Source organism: Melanotaenia boesemani, chromosome 13 (genome assembly GCF_017639745.1).
Source record: "Melanotaenia boesemani isolate fMelBoe1 chromosome 13, fMelBoe1.pri, whole genome shotgun sequence".
NCBI classification, from domain to species: Eukaryota; Metazoa; Chordata; class Actinopteri; order Atheriniformes; family Melanotaeniidae; genus Melanotaenia; species Melanotaenia boesemani.
The window spans coordinates 6,053,054-6,074,227 of record NC_055694.1 but is presented as its reverse complement, the minus strand read 5'-3'; the positions used below and the strand labels follow the sequence as shown (position 1 = coordinate 6,074,227).

At 39.0% G+C, this 21,174-nt stretch overlaps 1 protein-coding gene across 3 annotated transcripts in view; it reads left to right on the top strand.

Moving 5' to 3' along the window:
• plxna2 (plexin A2) overlaps positions 1–21,174 on the top strand; it is a 200,374-nt gene that overhangs the window by 128,216 nt on the left and 50,984 nt on the right. For 2 of the 3 annotated variants that reach the window (XM_042004363.1, XM_042004364.1), the window contains exons 10-16: positions 891–1,091; positions 1,722–1,818; positions 2,232–2,431; positions 10,821–10,972; positions 14,586–14,703; positions 16,186–16,322; positions 18,676–18,843. In XM_042004363.1, coding sequence (XP_041860297.1) covers positions 891–1,091; positions 1,722–1,818; positions 2,232–2,431; positions 10,821–10,972; positions 14,586–14,703; positions 16,186–16,322; positions 18,676–18,843 — 1,073 coding nt within the window. Of the gene's footprint in view, positions 1–890; positions 1,092–1,721; positions 1,819–2,231; positions 2,432–10,820; positions 10,973–14,585; positions 14,704–16,185; positions 16,323–18,675; positions 18,844–20,725; positions 20,846–21,174 lie in introns of all 3 variants that reach the window. The other variant, XR_006012527.1, reaches the window with a different exon arrangement.

Genomic DNA, 21,174 nt, shown 5'->3' with positions numbered 1-21,174 from the left:
TTGCTCGGTGTCCGCCTCAAGGAACATCTTCAGAAGACAGCAGCCGTAACTCTTCTTCTTTTTCTAAAATGCCACTCCCCGTTCAGGGCACTTGTCTGCAGTAGCTATTAACAGTTTATTATTCCTGGAGTTATTAAGCTCAGCGAGTCTTTTATTATTAGAGTCTCATTGCATTCATTATTGATTCTGCAAAAAAGAGCAGACAATTCATAACGTTGGATATCATGAACACACAAATTTATTATACTTACAGTCAGAATTATTCAGATTTTCAGATCTTGTGAGCTATCAAACACACAGTTAATGTGTAGAGCTGGAAATAAATCACTACCAGGAAACATCCAGAAATTGTTCTGTGTTCAAGAGGGAGTTTACCAGCTAAGGGGAAAACATAATTTCCAAATTCATAGTTTACAAACAACTGGAGAAGAAAATTTCTGTTTTATTGGGGTGAGAATTTGGAACAGTGTCAATATAGACCTGAAACAATGTCCAAATATACACCAGTTTAAAATAAGATTTAGAGATATGATATTTTAGAGATATATGGTCAAACAGAATAATTTTATAATTGTTAAAATTGTAGTGGCTCATGACTTTTTATTTAATACAACTCTGTGATATACATTTAACTCTGCTTCTTAATATGGTAAAATAGGTAATGAAGAAGTCTATGTATGTTTTTCTCATGCATTTGAAAGGGGTACGATTGAATAAGTAAGACTTCTACTTATTCCTTTTTACCATGTTACACTAAAACCAACTCTTCTTAAGATGGATATAAACCTGAATTATCATCCTCCTGGTGATGTGGCTCATCTCATCTTGCTCATTTTTTTTTTATTTTTCTACTTTGTTGAATGTCTTTTCCCTGTGCTCGCTCTGTCCAGTACTGTCCCCAGCTGGTGCCCTCTGAGGAGATTCTGATCCCAGCTGGGGAGGTGAAGCCCATAACCCTGAAGGCCAAGAATCTGCCACAGCCCCAGTCTGGCCAGCGAGGCTATGAATGTGTCCTCCACATCCAGGGGGTCAGCCATCGAGTCACAGCCCTCCGTTTCAACAGCTCCAGCGTACAGTGCCAGAACAGCTCGGTAGGTCGGCTGATGCTGAGCCAAGTTGAGTGACTGATTTGATGGTTTTGATTTTCATTATTTGCTTGATTGCCAAATTATGGCCACATCTCCATAGTGTCCTCCACCTCTGCTAAAATCAGGTATGGGAGGCTTTAGCATCCTCTGCAACCCTCTACAAACTGCACCAAACTGCAACATGCTGTGTGATTTTTCTGTGCGTATGTCATTTAGCCAGCGGAGATACAATACATGCAACCTAAGTAGAGTGGAGTGTGACATGGCTTTGCCTTCCAGTCAAATACATACTGACTTCTGCGGTATTCCCATTGGAAACTCAAACATGCTCACTGAAAGTCAGCCTGAAATTAAGGGCACAGGAGGCAGTTTAGGGCAGCTATAAAGGCCAGAAGAGAAGCTCAAGCCTCTGCCAAGCTGTCCTATTTCTTGACTTTTTTTTCACATTGTCAGCTCAAATATTGAGATGATGTAAGCTTGGCGTAACACTGGAAGGACACATGGCTGCATCTACTGCACAAAGACACAGTGGGATTCAAATTCCCAAACTTCCCATTGAAATCCTCCACACTATTTGTCTCTTTTTCACCCCAACCCCTATTTCTGTCTCCTTCCCTGTCTTCCTCACCACAGTATCTCTATGAAGGAATGAGGATCAGTGAGCTGCCTGTGGACTTCTCAGTGGTGTGGAACGGCAACTTCATTATTGATAACCCGGAGAACATTAAAGGTAAGAATGAAAGATGTTGCTGCCAGTATGTACATGTGAACAGAATAAAGATGGGCGACTCTCACAGATTTTGTGTGAACATTGTGTCCAAATATCTTTTATCAACAGAGCTCAACACAGCATACGTGCATTTATCAGTGTTACATGTGAATCATACAGTAGTTGCACAAACTCCTATTTTTAATTAAATGCTAATAAAAATAATCATATATGAAATGATTATCAATGCCCAATAAATGTATATACACACACACATATATATGTATATATATATATATATATATATGTGTGTGTGTGTGTGTGTATGTAAAATATAGTAGAATTTCAATTACATGCATACACATAAGGATTTTATTTTTTTTTTTAAACTCACTTGCCGTGTGTTTTGTGTGCGTTCCTCTTTCACCTCATAGTGCACCTGTACAAGTGTGCCGCCCAGCGGGACAGCTGTGGCATGTGTCTGAAAGCAGAAAGGAAGTTCCAGTGTGGATGGTGCAGTGGAGAGGGAAGATGTACGCTGCGGCACCACTGCCCTCCAATCAGCCCTTACACCACTCGCTGGTTGAACCTGTCCACCAAGAACGTGAAGTGTACCAACCCACGCATCACTGAGGTGTGTACTGACAATTGCCTCTTTGTCCTCCCTGCCAGCACTCATCTACCTCGAGTCAGAGTGCTAATCAGCTTCTACTGCAAAGTGCATCCTGTATCTTGTCACAGATCTTCAGCTTGGGACATTTTATATGACAGTAGTTTTTATGACTCCTTTATCACCAGATGCTTAATTCAGATGTTTTGTTTTCTTTAAAAAAGGAAAACAGTGGTTGAACCAATGAGAGCAGCGTTTTTGAGCAACAAAACTATTGCTTGTATTCAAGACTATAGCTTGTATTAAGTCATGTGACATTTTGAAGGGTTGTGTACTTCTGGTGAACAAAGTGGTGGTCAAACAAACCAAAATGCTTATTGTTGTGCAAGAAGTGGCAGCCTCCACACATGCCTATGAGGTAACAGATGCTGCAGTTTCATATGACCATCATTTACAGCATCACTTTCAGCATTTTTCACATTTCGTTTATAAACATTGTCAATTTTGCAGAGTTCCTGTTACTCATATACTGAAATGGCAAAGGTAAAAATACAGGACAGAGTTGGCTTGCTTACATGGCAGGAATTCTAGTATGCTACTCTTGCTAATTTGTACTCAAATAAAGTTGCTAATAGCCCCTTTTCCACCACAAAAAAGCTTTCATTTACTTAGGGTTTCCACCAACATTACCCTGATATAAAAACTTTCCCTCACCCCCACACTTTCACTGAAAAAGTACCTAAAAGAGGAGTCGGATCTCTCAGAATTCTTGAGGGGCAGGTTGAGTACTTGCAGCACTTCTGCATATAAGACAACTTGCAGCTGTAAACATGTTTATTTAACTTCTACAAATTTAACTCTGTGTTTTGATCATTTAAAAAGTGGAGTCAAAAAGGAGGCGCTATGTGAAGTGGCCAGGCGACGAGGACCAGGCTGTTTTGAGCATATTTGCTTTGGACAACTTGTAGCACGACTTTGAGTCAGCTATTCAAAAGGACGAGTGTCTAGAAGAATAGTCAACAAGCTGAATGTACGACACACAAAAAGAAACTCAGGAATGGTTAAAGAAACTGAATAAAAGATTAAGGAAGCCAAAGAAGCACAACAAGTTGGTCCAAACTGAAAAAACATGAAATCAGATATTTTATAGAACTTTGCGGTGTGATGGAAAAGTGCTAGTACTTACCATTTACTCTGGTAAATGTTGAAATACTAGCTCTTTAAGGCAGGTTTAACCTGACTAATACTATCTTTGTGTTATTGTAATTATTTTTTGTTGGGTTGTGTATGATGTGTTTCTGTTGTCGATGATATTTTTATGTGGGGTTTCTTCTGGGACTGTGGATAAAAATGAGTATTTTGCTAAATCTGGCATATTTACGACAATATATTGTACGTTAAAATGCACAGCTCCACCAAAATAAATGAATAAATAAAAATTAAATTCCAGGTATAAAAAATTCCTGCAAATGTCAGTGGAAAAATCCCCTATTGTGAAAAAATGGTCTAGATTTGGCTAAATTGATGCTATTCACGACTAATGAAGCTGTCATGATGTCACACAAATGCGAGCAATTTGCATTCACGTCACATCATAAAAAGGTACCTGGTATCTGATTAATGTTGGTTGAGGCAGTACATGAGAAGAGCCTACTCTGTACTACTATTTTTTTTTTTTTTTGTCCGGACCCTACAAGAATAGGAATAAACCCTCATGAAGCTCCTCAAGATGCTTCACACCCCTACTGCTGGAAGATTTTTTAATATTTGGTGTCTGTCAGCCCCTTTTTTGTCATCTTTCTCTTTCTCTGCTTTCTAATTAAGAGACAGGTCTGCATATAATTGTTTATGTGGCTGAATGTGTTGTGCTGGCAGTTCTGTTCACCTTCAGGATTATTTGCATGGATGTGCACACACACCCACACATTCACATAACAGGGCCAGAGATATTGTATTTTAAAGAGCTGTCTTTTTGACATCTGCCTTCTCTTTGTGTAGTCTGCACAGATGTCTGATTATAGATTTTAATGTCTTCTGTCTTCACACAAGGTTACTCCAAAACCCTTGAGAGGAAGTTTTGCATCAGTAACCATGGAAAAGCAACAACCCAACATGAACTTCACAAACAAAACTTTAAATAACTACCTGTTCCTAATGTAGCTAGTCAACCGAAGACTAGCAGGCATGTGTCTGTATATGTGGCACCTCTTTTCCTCTTCTTCCTGTTCCATAGACCTTCCCAGTTAATGCAAAAAAACTCCACCCTGTAGCTGCATATCGTCCACCTCTGCATCACCTGGGTCACGACCTGGAAGCGCTTAACTGTTTCCCATAATTGGGCCTTTGCTTGCACAAGCCACGTTCTCGTCCGCCCCAGTGCATTTGCTGTCACAGAGAAGTCAGGCCAGGGGAGGCACATACTATTTAATTAGGCCTGGTAACACACCAGTGCTTTGTGGTTAACCCACCAGACCTCTCTGCTTCCATATTGATTCATTTGGCTTCTCATTTCTTCACCACACGCTCAGATCTAACTCAAGCCAATTAAAAACTGAAGTTAACAGCTCGGTTAATTGATTTGCAATGCTTTACCCAGATTATCCACAAAGAGAGACGAGATGTAGACAGATTCATCACTTCTTTTAATTCTTTTTCTCTCCGTCTATGCTACACTTTTGTTTTCTATTTCTGGGTATCACTCCCTCTCACTCTAACCTTCTGAATTAAGCTCATTATGCTATCAGTTTGTCATTGTCAGTCAAGCATGGTGTGTTATTCAGTAGAGGAAGAAGCTAGAACTCTGCATATTCCAGAAAAGACTGTCATGAATGATCATTTTGATGTGTTTTCCTACACCTACTGTCAGCCCGATGAGTGTAAACACAATACATCATTACATCTCCATGTACAATAGCAAGTAGTTGTTTGCAGCTCTATTTATGTTTAAGATATTGTATACTGGAGGTTAAAAGTTCATTGATAGTCTCTGATGCAAGGGCTATATGCCTAATCACATAAAGAGGGCCAAGCAGAGGTAGAAAATAAAAAGTACACATAATTAGATCCATCTGTATTGTATTGATTGTAACTTTAGCCAGCCTTAAGAAATTGCCAATAAACATTACCCCTTAAAAGTATCTCAAATATTTAGTGTTTTTCAGGTTTATGCAACAAATGAAGGGCTTACAGAGATAGATGAGATAAGCGATAATTTAGAAGTTAACCATTTATAAATCAGTTATATGTCAGGCTGAGGAATATTGTTACTATAAATTTTGCTTGAAATACTGTGCATGTCAAAGACTGAATTAAAATCATGCACAAGTAGAATTTTCAAGCAAAAAGCACAAGCTAAAAAAAGTGATTTCACTGATGCAGAATACAGCTTTGCAGGGTCAGTCTTTCCTGTAAGTCTGACATGGATCTGTTTAGATTGAGTATTTCCAACTACGCGAAGGCCAGAAACAAATAAACAAAGCCATGAAGAGATGGAAATAAGCAAGAGGCCGTGCACCTTTGTTTGTGGCTGCTGGGTGCAAAACCAACTCTTTACAAGCTTGGTCTTAAAATATAGACGCACCTTTTTTCTTCTCTTCATTGGGAGTGAAGTCGGCTCCGCCCTACCCCCCTTTGTCTCTCATTGATTACAGTTTCTTTAAGAAGCAGATTTTCCCTCTGGTGGGCTGAATTTATTAATAAATTTGGTTTTGATTGTATGCACAAAAGCCCCCATCATGAGCTGATTTGTATACATACTAGCACATTAGTAGATGTGCCTACCACAAGATAGGCCTCCTGAATAATTAATGTTTCTATTAAGTGCCATGGGGCCTCCCACCATGGGCCATTAATATTGACGAGATGTAAGCCCCTGCTAACAGCAGAGGGAACAACATCAAATGAAGCTGGGAGTTGAATGGGCGTATGAAAGACGTCTCCTCAATAGGCCTTGGCTTCCATATGAGTTTACAGTAAAGCGAAGAGGCTGCCCAGCCTCCTTGTGACAGATAACATAAACATCTGTCTGTAGCCTCAGGAAAGAAAAAATGTCAGATTCTGCTTTTTTTTTCTCACCCACCCACATGCAAGTGTATTCAAGCTTATTGTTGGTATTTGCACAACACATAGATGGTGATGTCAGTCCATATCAGACTAACTGAAGTCTAAACAATGCTGTAACACTGAGAGCGCATCTGCACATTCTATGGGGTAATTCCCAATAATCCCTCCATCTGAGGGATGTGCACCGTACATGCTCCTTATTTGAACAATTTCTTCGTCCTAAAAGCTTTGTCTCATCACAGGCCCTATTTCTCAGCTCGCTACCAGACGTTTAAGACCCCATAAAGAATTTAGGATGTAGTTTGTTCTGGAGCAAGTGACCAAGTGGGGTTTTATCAAGCCCATTAATTGCTTCTCACAGTAAATGAGACATGCTCAAATTAGTCTGAGCAAAGTCTAAAGATGGTGAGGTCAGCAGGGAGCTTCTAAATGATATTAATGTATTTTTTATTTGAATTTAGCTCAATTTAGTTCACTGATACAGAACCAGTTAAAGGTTTGGACACACGTAACCATTAAATCCAGTGGGAATGTGTTCAACCTTTTGACTGTTACTTCACTTATTAATCCCTAAAGGGAAATTATGTTGTTGCAGTATGAATGATGAATAGATAACTTTAAATACACATAAACTTGGATATTTTTCCTTCCTCTGTTATAAAAAAGGAATAGAAACATAACATTGCTGTTGAAAACAAATCTTGAGATATAATTTGCATGCAAAGTTTTGCTTATTTAAAAGATTTTCCAGCCACTGTCAGGTGTCCATTAGCAAAATATGATGTTTAAAAGTTAAAAGCTTTGATTTGCCAGTTAATACAAAAATATATTTGAAGTGAAAATTATCAATGTGGAAGGTGTTTTCTAATAGTTTTGGTCACAGTTTGCATGTGAATTATGGGTCAAAGGTATACATTTATGTGTAAAGAGCCTAATTGGGTCCATGTGTAAGGCAGTAGTAGACAGGAATGATAAGGCTCTGAAAATACTCAGCTCTTCAGATTATATTTAATTTTATTTTCCATATGGTTTTCTAACCAACTAAGACAATTAATTTATCAGTGTTTACTTATTTAATGCATTAAATTTTCTGAATGACGCAGGTGATTAATTCTGTTTCTTTTAGCACTGTTGTTTGTTTGTTGTGTGCTGTGATAAGATAAGAAAAGATAAGATAAGATAAGATAAGATAAGATAAGATAAGATAAGATAAGATCCTTTATTGATCCCATGATGGGGAATTTCACTGTTACAGCAGCTCAAACACAAAGTAAAAGAGACATTGCTTTTTGTGCTTTCTTTTTGTGATTGTTAAAAGACCTTTGCATTCCCTTATGAGATGTTTCTAACTGTATCAGCTGCATACAGTAATGACAAAATGTTTTCAATGTTTTCAAAATGTTGCACACCTGAAAATAAAGCTTCCCCAAAAGTCCCTTTGTAATTTAAACCCTGTCTGTCCTGGTCCCTATACAGGAAACATTTGAGTAAAGATACTCAGTTCTTTAATGAGCATGTTGTGCAGAGGATATGTAGTGTTGTCTATTATCTTTGACAGCTTACGCAGCCAGAACAGTCCCTAGCACAGTCTTCTCTATCAGTTCGTTCAGTTTCTTTTCCAAAAGCTAAATGTTTTGAAGCAAGAGTGGGGAATGCATCGATTGTGGATGCTTCCAGGAGCTATAAAAAAAAATAAAAAAAATAGCAAGGCTATGTTTAAAAGACTTGAACAGTAAAACTGCTGATATTGTACATTTTATTGATAGATGTGATGATTAAACGTTATTATTGCTGAATTGTCTTGGAGAATTCGATTGGGCCCGGTTGTAGTTGCAGTGACATGCCAGGCTTGCATAGCCTGAAGGCAGCTGGGTTGCCTGGGTATTACTCTCTGCTATATATATTGAGTTAAGCCACAGCTGCATCAGCACATCTTTCCCCACAATTACTTCAGCTGAAGCTGTCAAGACCACACTGATAGACTGACAGACTGGAGGGCCATTTCTCCCTGTTTCCCGTATGCATTTGCAGCTTTCCAAAAACAGACTTTTCTTTTCTGGATGCTCTGCCTTGTTGATTAGAAAGTCTCTTTTTTCAATTTAGGCCACCTCTATTAAGTGTCTTTAAAATATGCTTTTGGCCAAATACTAAGGAAGTATGTGATCCCCTAAGCTGAAAAGAGATAGATTATGTAGAGAGTGCAATAGTGTGAGCTGGGAGAGCAGTGTGCAAGCTGACTGGCTGTTTGCTGGGAATTACCCTCTATTGACGGTGTGACAATGCCATGCAGGCAGCAGCACTGCTCATAAAAGGATTACACAGGGAGCATGGAATGGCAGCTTTGGGTGGGAACAGGGGGAATAAGGGCAGCAGGGTGTGCATGCATGTCAAATGAGGTTCCCTCTTCCTTCTTAAAGTCTGTATGGTACAACAAACAAGCAAGCTGGTGCTTGGAGGAGGAAGATGTGTCATTTAGCCTGAGGTAGATGAGCTGACGAAAGACAGGGAGCAAAAGAGATGCAAAAAAAATAAAAATAAAAAGAAAGACGCTGCAGTGAAATGAAAATACAATGCCTGCCTTTTAAAAGATTCTCTTCGGTATGTGACTCCAGCACATTCCCTGTGTTTTTTTACAGGTCATTAGAATCTGGTATAAAAGAAATCCAAACACAGTCTAATGTACAGAAAGGATCCATTATAGCTTTAGTCATGGTGTGTGTGTGTGTGTGTGGTGGTGGTGGTGGTGGGAGGGGTGGGGGGATTCAGAGACAAAAAGCAGTGCTTCTCTCACGCCTCTCAGCCTGAAGACAGTGGTGGCATGCTTCTTTGAAGTGTTTGATTTTCTGTGATCCTGATGAATCAAGACCCTGTCTGCCAATGGGGAGCTCAGTCAAATAGGTTTCATGCATGGATTAGCCTGTCTTCCCGTGCTAAGTCCACCATGGGAAGGGCTAAGTTTCAGCCTCGAGGGTACAGAGAGGAGGTCTCCCAAGGTTTTAGCATGCCTGTCTGTAATTCAGCGCTGCTGTCCCATCACCACCACTGCCTCACCTGTCACCTTTCTCGGCTTATGGGACTTAACAGAGCGATATCCACTTTCTCTCCTGCTGTTCATCACATGCTCTGTATTCCCGTCTCTCTTTCAGTCACTTGTTCTTGTTCAAAGTTAAAACCTACTATTCTTCCACTCCCCTTTTATCTCCCCTGTTCGCTCTCAGGCCGTTACATTGCTTACGTAACCTCCGCTAAGTCTACTCGAATTGATGCTGCCATTGCCTGACATGGATATATTTAGCCATTATGTTTCCCCCCCTTATATACCCTGAATACCCAAGCAGTGCTAAAAGATTCATGTATTCAGACCCCTCAGGCAGTGCAGTGACACACTTATTTTACATCCAGAGCAATTAATGTCCACTGAATCTAGATTACAATGCCGGCATCCTACAGGGAAGCCGCAATGCCCTCGTGGGTGTTGAGGGTAGAGAAGGGAGGGTGTATGGCACCTTTTAAAGGGTTGCGCTTTGCAGCTCATTGAGCAGGTACAACTGTCTGTTGGGTTTTCCCTTCATTGGCACATCCAGAAACACCATATTGATTGTTTACATAGCACTAGCATCTACACACAGTAAAGTGACAGTCATCCCCTCCTTATTGCCCTCCACTAAGTCTCCTTTTACGTTATCCTCTTCCCTGTCTACTGTCTTGGCCACTGTTTCCCTTTTTACACCATCTTTTATTCACTCTCCTGACTCTTATTCCTGTTTCCTCCTCCTCATCTTCTTCTCTGATTTTTAAAGGTCTGGATGATGGCCAGGTTGGAGCCTCTACAGGGCTCTGCACCGCAGAAGGCACTGTGCCACATTGTGCCAAGGTCATGCTGGGCAGCCATATTGCATTTTATTAGTAGGTGGTCTGCACTCAGCATTAATATGGCCCCTTGTTAGATTTACCATCCATGGCAACAGCAGTATATTCCGAGCAGGCAGTTATCCAAAATGTTATTAATCCCCTTTATTTCCTGTGGAACTCCTTTTATGCGATTTACTTTTTGCCGAGTCTCTAAAAGAGAACTGTTGTAGATAAGTAGGTTTAAAAGTGTACTCCTTGTCTTGGATGTATTGCTATATTTTCACAGAAATATCAAAACATCAGTTACTATTGATATCAGAATATGCTCTTGATGCTCGCAGACTCATGGCATGTCCTGAGATTCTTTAAGTGGGGAGTGCTCTAAATTGCTTTTATGGCCATCTGAACCAAAAGACCATATTAACCCTGGAGCAAGTATTAAACTGTAACACAGATGCAGCACTCAAAATATATATGTTTATCTTTTTAAACCTTCTAGGTAACCCCAGTGGCTGGACCCCCAGAGGGAGGGACGCGGGTGACCATCTATGGTACAAATCTTGGTCTGGCTTTCTCTGACATGGTGGGCAATGTCGAGGTGGCAGGGGTGAGGTGTACCCCTGTAGAGGACGGCTACATTATTGCTGAACAGTAAGTCACACAAATAATATAATTATGACTAAAAACTGCGAGCTATTGCTGTTTGTTATTTGCTGAATGAAAACTACACTTAAATTCCACTAAAGTGCATTTTTACAAGTGCTAACCTAATAAATTACTCAAGTTAACGGTGAGCAGATGGAAACATGTCCACCATTTGTTTACAGTTTAACCTCTTAACCTTCCAGTTGTCTTGGTTTGTGAGCAATATTGTCTCTATTGGAAGTAACGTTGAAAAACAGTACTTAAATAAATGTCCATGTTATTCATCACTAATAGAAAACTAGTGCAATGCCACATAATATGAAACCACATGGCTGTAAAATAGTTTCCACTTTTTGTCCAGCGCCTCAGTTAGTGTTTGCTCTGCTGTTAGCATTACTGTATCTCTTCTCCTCTTAGCTAGCAAAGGAGAATTGTTTTTCAAACATTTTACCTGGAAAAATAAAGGTGAAATAAAATTTAAAAAATAAAAGCTCCCACTCCACAGTTATTTGTAATCTCCACAGTTAGTATTAGAACTGCTTCACCCCACACATCAAAAAATGTTTTGCCCAAATTTTGGTCAAACTGAGCCAGAAATACCTAAAAGCCCAGATAAGGCTCAAATGTGGAAACAGTCTGGGGTTGTTTCAATTTAGCTGAGCACTACATTTAGCATAAGCATAAACAAGATATTGGCCCTGCCACTTGGTTAACATAAACTAGAAATGGGCATTTTAAGTGATTGATGTCCTCATCATGCTGATAGAACCATGGTAAGCTAGCTTCATCTCTCTTAGTGTGCATTTGACTTTGTTATCCAGTTGAGTAAAATACTTCTGTGCCACTCCGATCTGTTGCCTCCACTATAGTACAAACTCCAACAGAAACAGTACTGTAAACATTAGTTCTATGTCTCTGCATAGTGACACAGAGCTCTTCTCCTTTTCAACTTTTACAACAGCAGTCACCAATAAAATAATTCCAGCTAATCAACGACTGGATTAGTAGTGCACATTGTTAGCATAAAATCTGCTCCAGGCGCTGCTGCTCAGCAAAATCACTTTATGCATTTTGAATTTATTATTTATTTGTTTGTTTGTTTGTTTTTTACAGACATCAAGATTATGTGTCTGCTAACACAAAATTGACTGAAAGTTTAGGAAACATTAGCAAACTGTAGCATCTGTAGGCTATATAAATTTGTGTTTTTGGTACATCATTTATGGGCGAAAACAGCTAAATAACTCTAATCTGTTTCGAGGCAGAAAGCTCCCTCCCACCATCTCTCCTTGACAAAGACTGGAGCAGGTCCAAGCAGTGTGGTCCTGACATTTCTGTTCTACCCCTGCAGCAGACTAGCCCGTTTTTCTCTGTGTCGCTAATCTAGTCAGTAACAGCCCTTCAACAGCTGTGTGTGTTTATCTGTATTTACCTCCTTAATTGTCCTGTGCTGTGTGTACATCATGTTAAAATCTGTCCCATTCACCCTGAACTAATGAAACGTGGCCCATGCTTCACAACTAACCCATCTCCCCCTTGGCTAGACATGCAGATGTGTGTTGACTTAGAAACCCAGTGCCTTATGGTTGTTTAACGTCCTTAGGTGGTGCAGGCCTCACATGGGATATACCAAGATTTACTGCTTTAATTTACCTTAAATATACAGTAACTTGTTTAAATTAGGAATAGGTGGAGTTGCCTTTGGTCACTATAATTTGTTGTACTACCAGTTGGAACAAAATGATGTGGAAAAGAATATAATGCAAAAGTTTTTTTTATACAAAAGACTAATGTGTAAATTTTCTTACCCAGTGACATCAGTGGTAAGTTATAGTCATTTTTAAGCAGTTCGTAAAAAGTCTCAAGTCTTACCCTGAAACAGAGATAACACAAATACATTTGGCTGAATTAATGCACCCACATGTGCACATACAGGCTATCACAGTCATGCTCTCAGCGGAGCTCTGTAACCCTAATTCTTTCCTTGGCCTACTTCTGCCCTGAGAATGAGAACTGCTTACCACTGCACCATTGCTGTAGCTTATACTTTCACTGGTTTGGTGCTGTTTGGACAAAAGCACAATACAAATGTCACTCTCACACAAAACATATTCAGAAACTAACATATTGGTCATTTTAAATACATATCAGGATGTTTCTGTGATAAAATAATAGCTCATGACATACATGTGTCTATAGGTTAGTGTTGGGAAGTATTTGATTAAAATTTACAAAGTGCCATTTGGCAACAGGGGACAATTTGTCATCACTACACTCGTCTGACAGCACTTTTATCAAAGTGAGGACAAGTTAGGGAATTAATGAAAAAAATGTCTGAGCAAAATTAAAAAACTGACCTATGACACCTGAGGGAGTTGGAGTGATGATGATCTTCTGAGCTGGACCTCCATTCAGCTTCTAATAGGTTATATTTGCATCATTATAAGCATGTCCTTAAATGACTCTTAGTGCTTGTTTCTGATCTTAAGTCTTTCTATGATGGACTGGAGTGGACAAAAGAGAGAGAGAGGAAAAAAAGGCATACATATTTATGTCTTTTATGTTACCACTTCAGAGGAGTGTGTGAAGGCCATTGTTGCTTTGAAGAAAAAGTCCCAACTTCTGTGATTTTTTGGGGGTTTTTTAGCTTTTTTTTTTCCTGGTCTACCACATGTTTAATAATGGCCAAATTGTGTCCTCATTAGTTAGAATTTTGTTCAAAAGTAAGATTTTTTCCTTTTTAGAAATGTACAAAAGGGATTTAGCTGAATGTTTTGTTTTACACAGCGAGACATATTTCCTTGAATCTGCAGCTTAACAAAGGAATCAGTACAGTGGGGATTTCAAATAGGAAAGCAAGTAAATCTTTTCGTCTCTACAGCCTAGTCAGAGGAGGATATCAGTTCTGCCAGTGAGTAAATCTTCCTTTAGCCACTGTCTTCCACGTAGTTGATCCTACACAACAGGATGCCCAGAGCCATTTGTTGTAATTCAGATGATCAGCACTGGAGAAACAATACATCTGCTCCGCTTCATCAGCTCCACTTCTACCTGCCCTGCCACCTGCCTCGCCACGTATTCTTTCTCCCTTTCTGCACTGTGATTGCTTTCACTACTTTATTACTGCCGAGCACTGGCGATCAATAGACATTCTCACTTTATTATGTCATTTGATCTAGTCACCGGCTGTGTTGGGTGACACCTGATCACATGGTACGATAGAGCAATATTGATCCTGCAGCGTTAGACTAGAACCATAGGCCTGACAGCAGCGCCATGGGTGGGTGGGGGGCACTTGTTGGTGGGAAATTTACCATAGTCAAGTTTGGGTGCACTGGAGCGTCAGTAGAGAAGGAAGAACATTGGTCTCATTTAAAGACCATCATCGAGCGGTCCCAGTCGATAAGTGGATTTGTCCAGTAATGAAATGAGTGAAACAACAAAAGATTATTGCAATTATTGAAGTGAAAGATAAATCAATATCAGGTAGAAGAGTAGTTTGATTACTTTTTTGCAACTTATTTTAAGCTTGCAAACAAAACACAGTTTGAAAATATTATTAGTTTTTTACTTTGTTGATTTATTTTGGGGATTAATAATTTATTTCTGTCTTTTGTAGGATTGTTTGTGAGATGGATGCAGCTCCTGCAGACAGTAGACCTGGTCCAGTCCAGCTGTGTGTTGGCGAGTGCAGACCAGAACTGAAAGCTCGCTCTTCACAGCTCTACTCCTTCGTGGTATGAATGCAATGATAATACATTGTAAAAATATTTATCCCGTTTGCTAAACTCAGTATTAGGCTGAAAAAAAGTTGTAAAATAAATATATAGATCTCTTAGTTCAATGTGCAAATTATTTGTTTATGGGCCTCAGGTGAATTAAGATATGAGTTAGTGTGCCAACCAGTAATTGGGCATTTCTGTGCTTGTGTATAACTTTTAAAATATCATTTTTTGATTGATGGCACAAGGTTTTTAAGGAGTGCACATTAATAATCTCTGCAAGTCCCTGAATGCTTTTAGAAAAATGAGGTTAATATCACCATTTATACAAATTCCAATGGATAATTTACCTTTCATAACCCACCAGCTGAGCTATGTTACATGAGAAAAACATTACCCAGTGGAGGTGAATAAAAACATTTTTTATAAAAAAGTCTTTTTTTTCTAAATGTTTAAATGCCAGCTGCTGCAACACTTTAGGTATTGTATAAATTTCATGCAGTGTGTCAGAGCGGGAAATCTCAGTAGCAGATTAAATGTGGCTGGATAGTTTCATATGAACAGATAAACATTATCCACTGTCCTCATACAGTCAGTTTCAGATTTCCTAGTCTCTGTCATCCACAGACTGCCCGACCTGCAGCTAACAGCTAATCTGCTTTCACATTTTTACTTCCTCACACCTTCACAATTAGCTGTCCCTTGACCATTAACAGTGTAATTACTGCTGTTGTTTCCAGAGCACCTTGTGCACTGTGGAAGTCACACATGCTGAATCAGTTGTGAGTTATTGTCAGTGTGGTGCCATTGGCTTTTTAGTACATCCTCAGCTATTGTTTGTTTTACACCTCTAACACGGTGTAAGGCTGTGGAATTCCTATGAGATTCCTACACAGAACCCAAAATTGCCTCCAAGACAATTCCCATGCATTGCACCTACTGTACTGTTAGGCTAAGTTAGGGCAGATTTAGTTGTTTTAAATCTGTGCAGACAGAAGCGTGCATGTACACGTGTTCCTGTATGTGCTTGCACAACTGCATATGTGCCTTCCCACATGACAGGATGTCTATGTGAATATTTCTCTATCTGTATGATGGCAACCTAGCTGTCTGCTGCTGTAAACACTAGTTATTTTAAGACTGTCTTTAAAAAGCTTCACTTAGACACAACTCTGCTGTGCACAACACACAGTAGTTGGATCTCTCTGGGATTCTAAGAGCTCCTGGTTTCATCCTCTTCCTCCCCGCCAGCGCTGTGCTCCACTGCCATCAGCCTGGCAACATGAATAACTGTAATTTGCTTGGGATCTGTGATAATACATAAAGTTGTCAAGTGTTACCACAGGGATGCTTCCCTGTTTACTCTTGACAGTATTCATCTTTTAGTCTGCCTGTTGGTCTCATACATGGTCCCTTATTTCTGTTCCTTATCCTTCCCTTTATTTTGCTCACAGGTGTATCTAACCTCTTTCTTTATCTGCATCTGTCTGTTTGTAGACGCCAACAGTCACAGGTTTGTCTCCGAGCAGAGGTCCCGAGTCTGGAGGCACGAAAGTAACTATAATGGGTGAAAACCTTGGTGCTGGCAGCAGCGTCAATGTTCAGTTTGGAAACCAGACATGCGAGTTCTTTGGGTGAGGCATCCCACTTGCACAATTTTTTACTGTGAATTTGGCATTTTTGGCATGAAATTTGTATTTACTAAACAGCCAGCATGATCGGTTCTGTTTAATACTAATGACTCATCCTCAGTTACCACTATTGAAGATCAAAGTGGCCTAAATCCACCAAAAAGAAAAATAACACACTTTAATGGGTCAATAAATAAATTAATATGTCTATAATTTCTACACAAAATAAGATGAAAACTTAATTTAGGTCATAATTAATGCGTGAAATGTGTATTTCTGATTTAATTTTAAACTATTGTGATGTAAGTTTGTGTTAATACCACTGTTTATTTCGGTTTAATTATTTTGTCAGCCATTTAGTGACATACTGAAGTATGTTTTTATTTTCTCATTTGAATTTTTATCTGAAAAATTTCCCTAAATATGTTCAATTTCATTTCATGGTCTATTCTTATATTTTTTCTGTTTATGGTATAATATTTAAATTTTCTCCCTGTATTTTCTTAAGAGGATTTATTTTTGCATTTACGGTTAACATTACTGTTTGTATTTATGCTTAATTTAGCCATTGAACTGTCTTTCAGTGGGAATGTGAGGATTGGTTTACAGAGATCAAAATTTTACTCAACTTTCTGGCTTAAACTCTAACTCAGCAAGTTAGTCATGTTAGCATACATTTTTGTTCTTTCTTTAAAAAATAAATGTCCTTTATTTATACATTTAAATTATTACAGTAAAAGACTGTAACTCTAATTATACTCTAATTAATGTGAAAATATGCCAGAGGAAGAACAATTTTTAAGCTGACTCCAAGACAAACTCTAAAGGCACCCCCCACCCCTTTACTGGAACAATAAAGCACAAATGTATACAGCTGTGTAAATAGGACAGAAAAAAATAAAGTTCCTTCAGGAAATCCATAGGGGAAGAAAATGGGGGATGATACAGAAATAAACACATACATACATTCAAATTAGGGTTAGGTATTTGTATTTGTAAGAGGTATTAAAACAAAATAAAATTTATAGCATCTAAAAATTAAAGCAGAAATCTAAAATTGTTTACCAATTTTTACAGCAATGATGGCTTGAATATTTTTTCTTTTCATTCTGTAGTATTTATTGTCATATTCATTTACTTATAGTGTCATTTCATTATTTTGTATTTTTGTCTGTTTTTGCCCTCCATATTTTTGCACAATGATTAGAAATGACTTTGAGATGCTCGTAATGAATGATGACAATTCCCCCTACATAAAGTTCCTTCATTTGTTTTCTATCATGCTTGTGTTTTTTCTCTTATATTGAATTCCAGATTTTATTTTTTTATGTTGCACCAACACCAACATTGCCTTTAATATATTGCATATAGCACAACAATAGTTTAACATGGAGTTTCTTTCACGCTGCATGGGATGCTGTTTCCAGATTTCCATGAAATAAGTCACAGCATTTCTCATCTTTTTAGTATGTGCTTGTTTTACTGTAGAAAAAAATCCTCCATGAAAGATTTCTCTTTCTTTTATTGCCAGAAATTTGTATAAATCATAGTGAGGATTTATTAACATATACTCCATCAAGACATATCATTATACCTCTAAGAAAAACATTTTTCCTCCTTTTTTTATGCTTCAGTTTATCATCCCAACAGTTTACGCCACGCTATACCCAAACCACCATTTATTTTCTCTTTTTTTCTCTCACAGTTAACGTCAATTCCACCTCACTCATCTCCTCTTTTGTATCTTAGATGCTCCCACATGTCCTCTTTCTACTGTCCACTTCTATTTTGAGCCCTGCCACAGTAATCTAACAATAATATTCTAAAACTGAGGAGTCAAGCCCCATTTAATGAGATATGAGGCTAATTGTTAGTTAGTTTGTGCTTTGCACTGTTTCCCTGGCATCGGGGACAGCGGAGGATGGGGGATGTTCTATTACAAGCCCTCCTCTGCTAATGAATTGGGACAAATTCACAGTGTGTGGAGGTAGATAATGGAGTCTTGTAGAGGAAGGGGAAGCATGCTGTAGCTGCACATAGAAGTGGTGGGGGTATTGTGTGTGGTACAGTGTGTGCAGAGGTGCACCTGTGCTCATGCTGTGTTCTAAGCCAGATAATTACTGAACAAGGCTGGTAGAACAAATTGCATAATATATTTTGTTGCTGTAGGTGGTGTCTTTGCTCGTGTGCATAAATTGAGTAATATTAAAGGTAATGTACCACTTAAAAGGGTGTCATGAGTTTTCTTTTTTCATCTATCCTCCTCACCTATGCACCATCTCATGCACATTTATCACATGTTGATATGTTTTTTCTTAATGATTGCTGTAATGACAGTGTTATTCTCCACTTGCAGGCGAACTATGACAGAGATAGCGTGCTACTCTGCCCCTTCTCTGTCTGGGATCGGCCCAGTTCAGATCAGTGTGAGCGTGGATCACGCCCAAATCAAGGAGAGTCTTACGTTCGAGTACATAGAGGACCCAACTGTCCAGCGCATTGAGCCAGACTGGAGCATTGCAAGGTAACATTAAACACAATCCACGTTATTTCATTTTATTTAGTTATTTATAATTTTTTATTTAGTTAGATATTTCCACACCTCTAATAACTGAGCTTGAGATTCTTGTCACCCAGGCAAGAATTTCACGTTCACCCAAGAGCCAGCCAGTTCAGGTGCCAGCAGACAGGAGCTTGTGTTTTTTTTAGGGCTGTCACAATTAATGTGTTAATGGTAATAACAAAATTATGTAATTAATTGCGTTAATATTTTTAACGCAGTTAATGCATGTGCCGCATGACAAGTCCCATGCATCTATCATTTCTCCGTTATGACGACCGAACGTGGAGAGACAAGATGGAAATGATAAGCCGGCTGGCACTATCGCTTGATTTGAGAATAAAATCAACATTGATGGATCAACCCATGGACGTCACCTAGGTGGAGAATGAAGGGTTTTAACACCCGCTCTTTTCCCCGTGAGAAGGTTCCACACCTGCACTTTTTTTTTTTAAAGTTATTCTGCGATTTGCACCAACGTGTCTGCTCTGGTGGGTCTCTGGTCGTCTCTGTGCAGCAGCTGCTTCTTTCTCTTCTCTCATGTTGTTCCATTAGTCATGTCGGTGAATGATGGGTATTTTTCTATCATAAAATAAGACACAAAGAACTCAGAGTGAAGTCAGCTTCATCGCGATGGGGAGAGACTGTGGTTCAGCACTCAGAGAGTGTCTGGTGTCAACTCCGAAGTCTCAACCCCAGTACAGCCTTTTTATTGAGCAGCTATCACACTTCAGTAAAGCAAGCAAAGTTCTCGCAAACTTCAAACAGGGAAACACATCAGCATACAACACTTTATGACCCTTTTCACACAGAGCTGTGACCACCACATCCTGTCCTCTGCAGGGTGGGTGAGACAACAAATCATTACCCATCCTTAAGGGAGAAAGTTTAAACTGTTAACTTTAAACTGTCAACTTTGCTTACTCTAACAGTGATCAGCTGATCGGCTTTTCTCTCTTGCTGCGTTTGTTTATCTTTAAGCTGAGGAGGAAACTAACGGTTCATGGTTCACACCGTCACATATTTACCCAAAAGTATTATTTTTGGCAGTACCTTCTCTAACACAGTAGTTTGCTGGTGGTAGACAGGGTTTATACTTCACATGTGCAGGGGCGGGTCTAGAAAACTTGTGATGGGGGGCCAGGCAGAAACACTGACCAGGAAATTGGGGGCACAAATGAGACCTTCTTTGTGGTCTAGATTTTATAAAGTACTGAACTAATTAAGTGACCATCCAATGTAAAAAACAAACAGCCAATGATGTATTTTATCAACAGGTGTTTACTTTGGGTGATGCTGCTGTAGGACATATACAACTACTGTACAAACACTCACACTTCAGTGGTAAAAGGAAAAACCTGCTTTTATCCAGATCATCAGTTTCTTCATCAGTGTTGGCTGTTTAACTTCAGTCATCACATCTGGTCGTTTTAGGGCAGAAATTTCCACCATGGAGACGGTTGGTGAGATGATGATATATGAATTCTGAATTATGATCTAGAACATGGTAGAGATTATTTAGAACAATGTATAAAAGTGCATTACATGCTGCATTTACTGACCCTTGGACATCTGACGTTTACCCAAGGGAAGGTCAGTTAACAAATATTTGTAAGCACTGACTCTTTCTGTTTATACAATACAATAAAAAACAGCAAATTTCAGGCATAGCTGCAAACGATGATTAATCATAATTAAATTGTAGGCTGTGAATAATCACGATTAATTAAAGTGAAAGCTGTGATTAATCTGATTAAAAAATTTTATCATTTGACAGCCCTAGTTTTTTTCTTTTTTTTTTTTTTGTCAGTTACACTACTCTCATGCACTGATCAATCTCTTGCAGTTGTTGAAATAAGCAGCCCCACACAAAACATCCACGCACGTAAAAGAGCTCCTGCTTTATGAAATAGAGCAGCTATGTGCACTGGTACGAGTGCTCAGAATCTTACTATGCAAATGCCAGGTTCTTCCACACACACACACACACACAAGTTTTTACCTGGCCTCTGTCTGAGTCTGTTCTTGAAAATGAAATTGTGCCAGCTCAAATCACCCTTACCTTTGACATATGGGGGTGGAGACAAATCACTGTATTCACCACCTCCTGATTGGTCTATTTTTAGGACAGTCAAACCCAGATGGATGTCTGGCATGGGTAAGAGCAGCTCCACATAAGAAGCAAGTCAAGATACTCTGTCAACAGCACTATATCTGCCACAGTTTTCAATAAATATTCATCTATAATGTGTATTGCCTGCTGTATTGACTTTGCTTAATCATATATTCATTTAG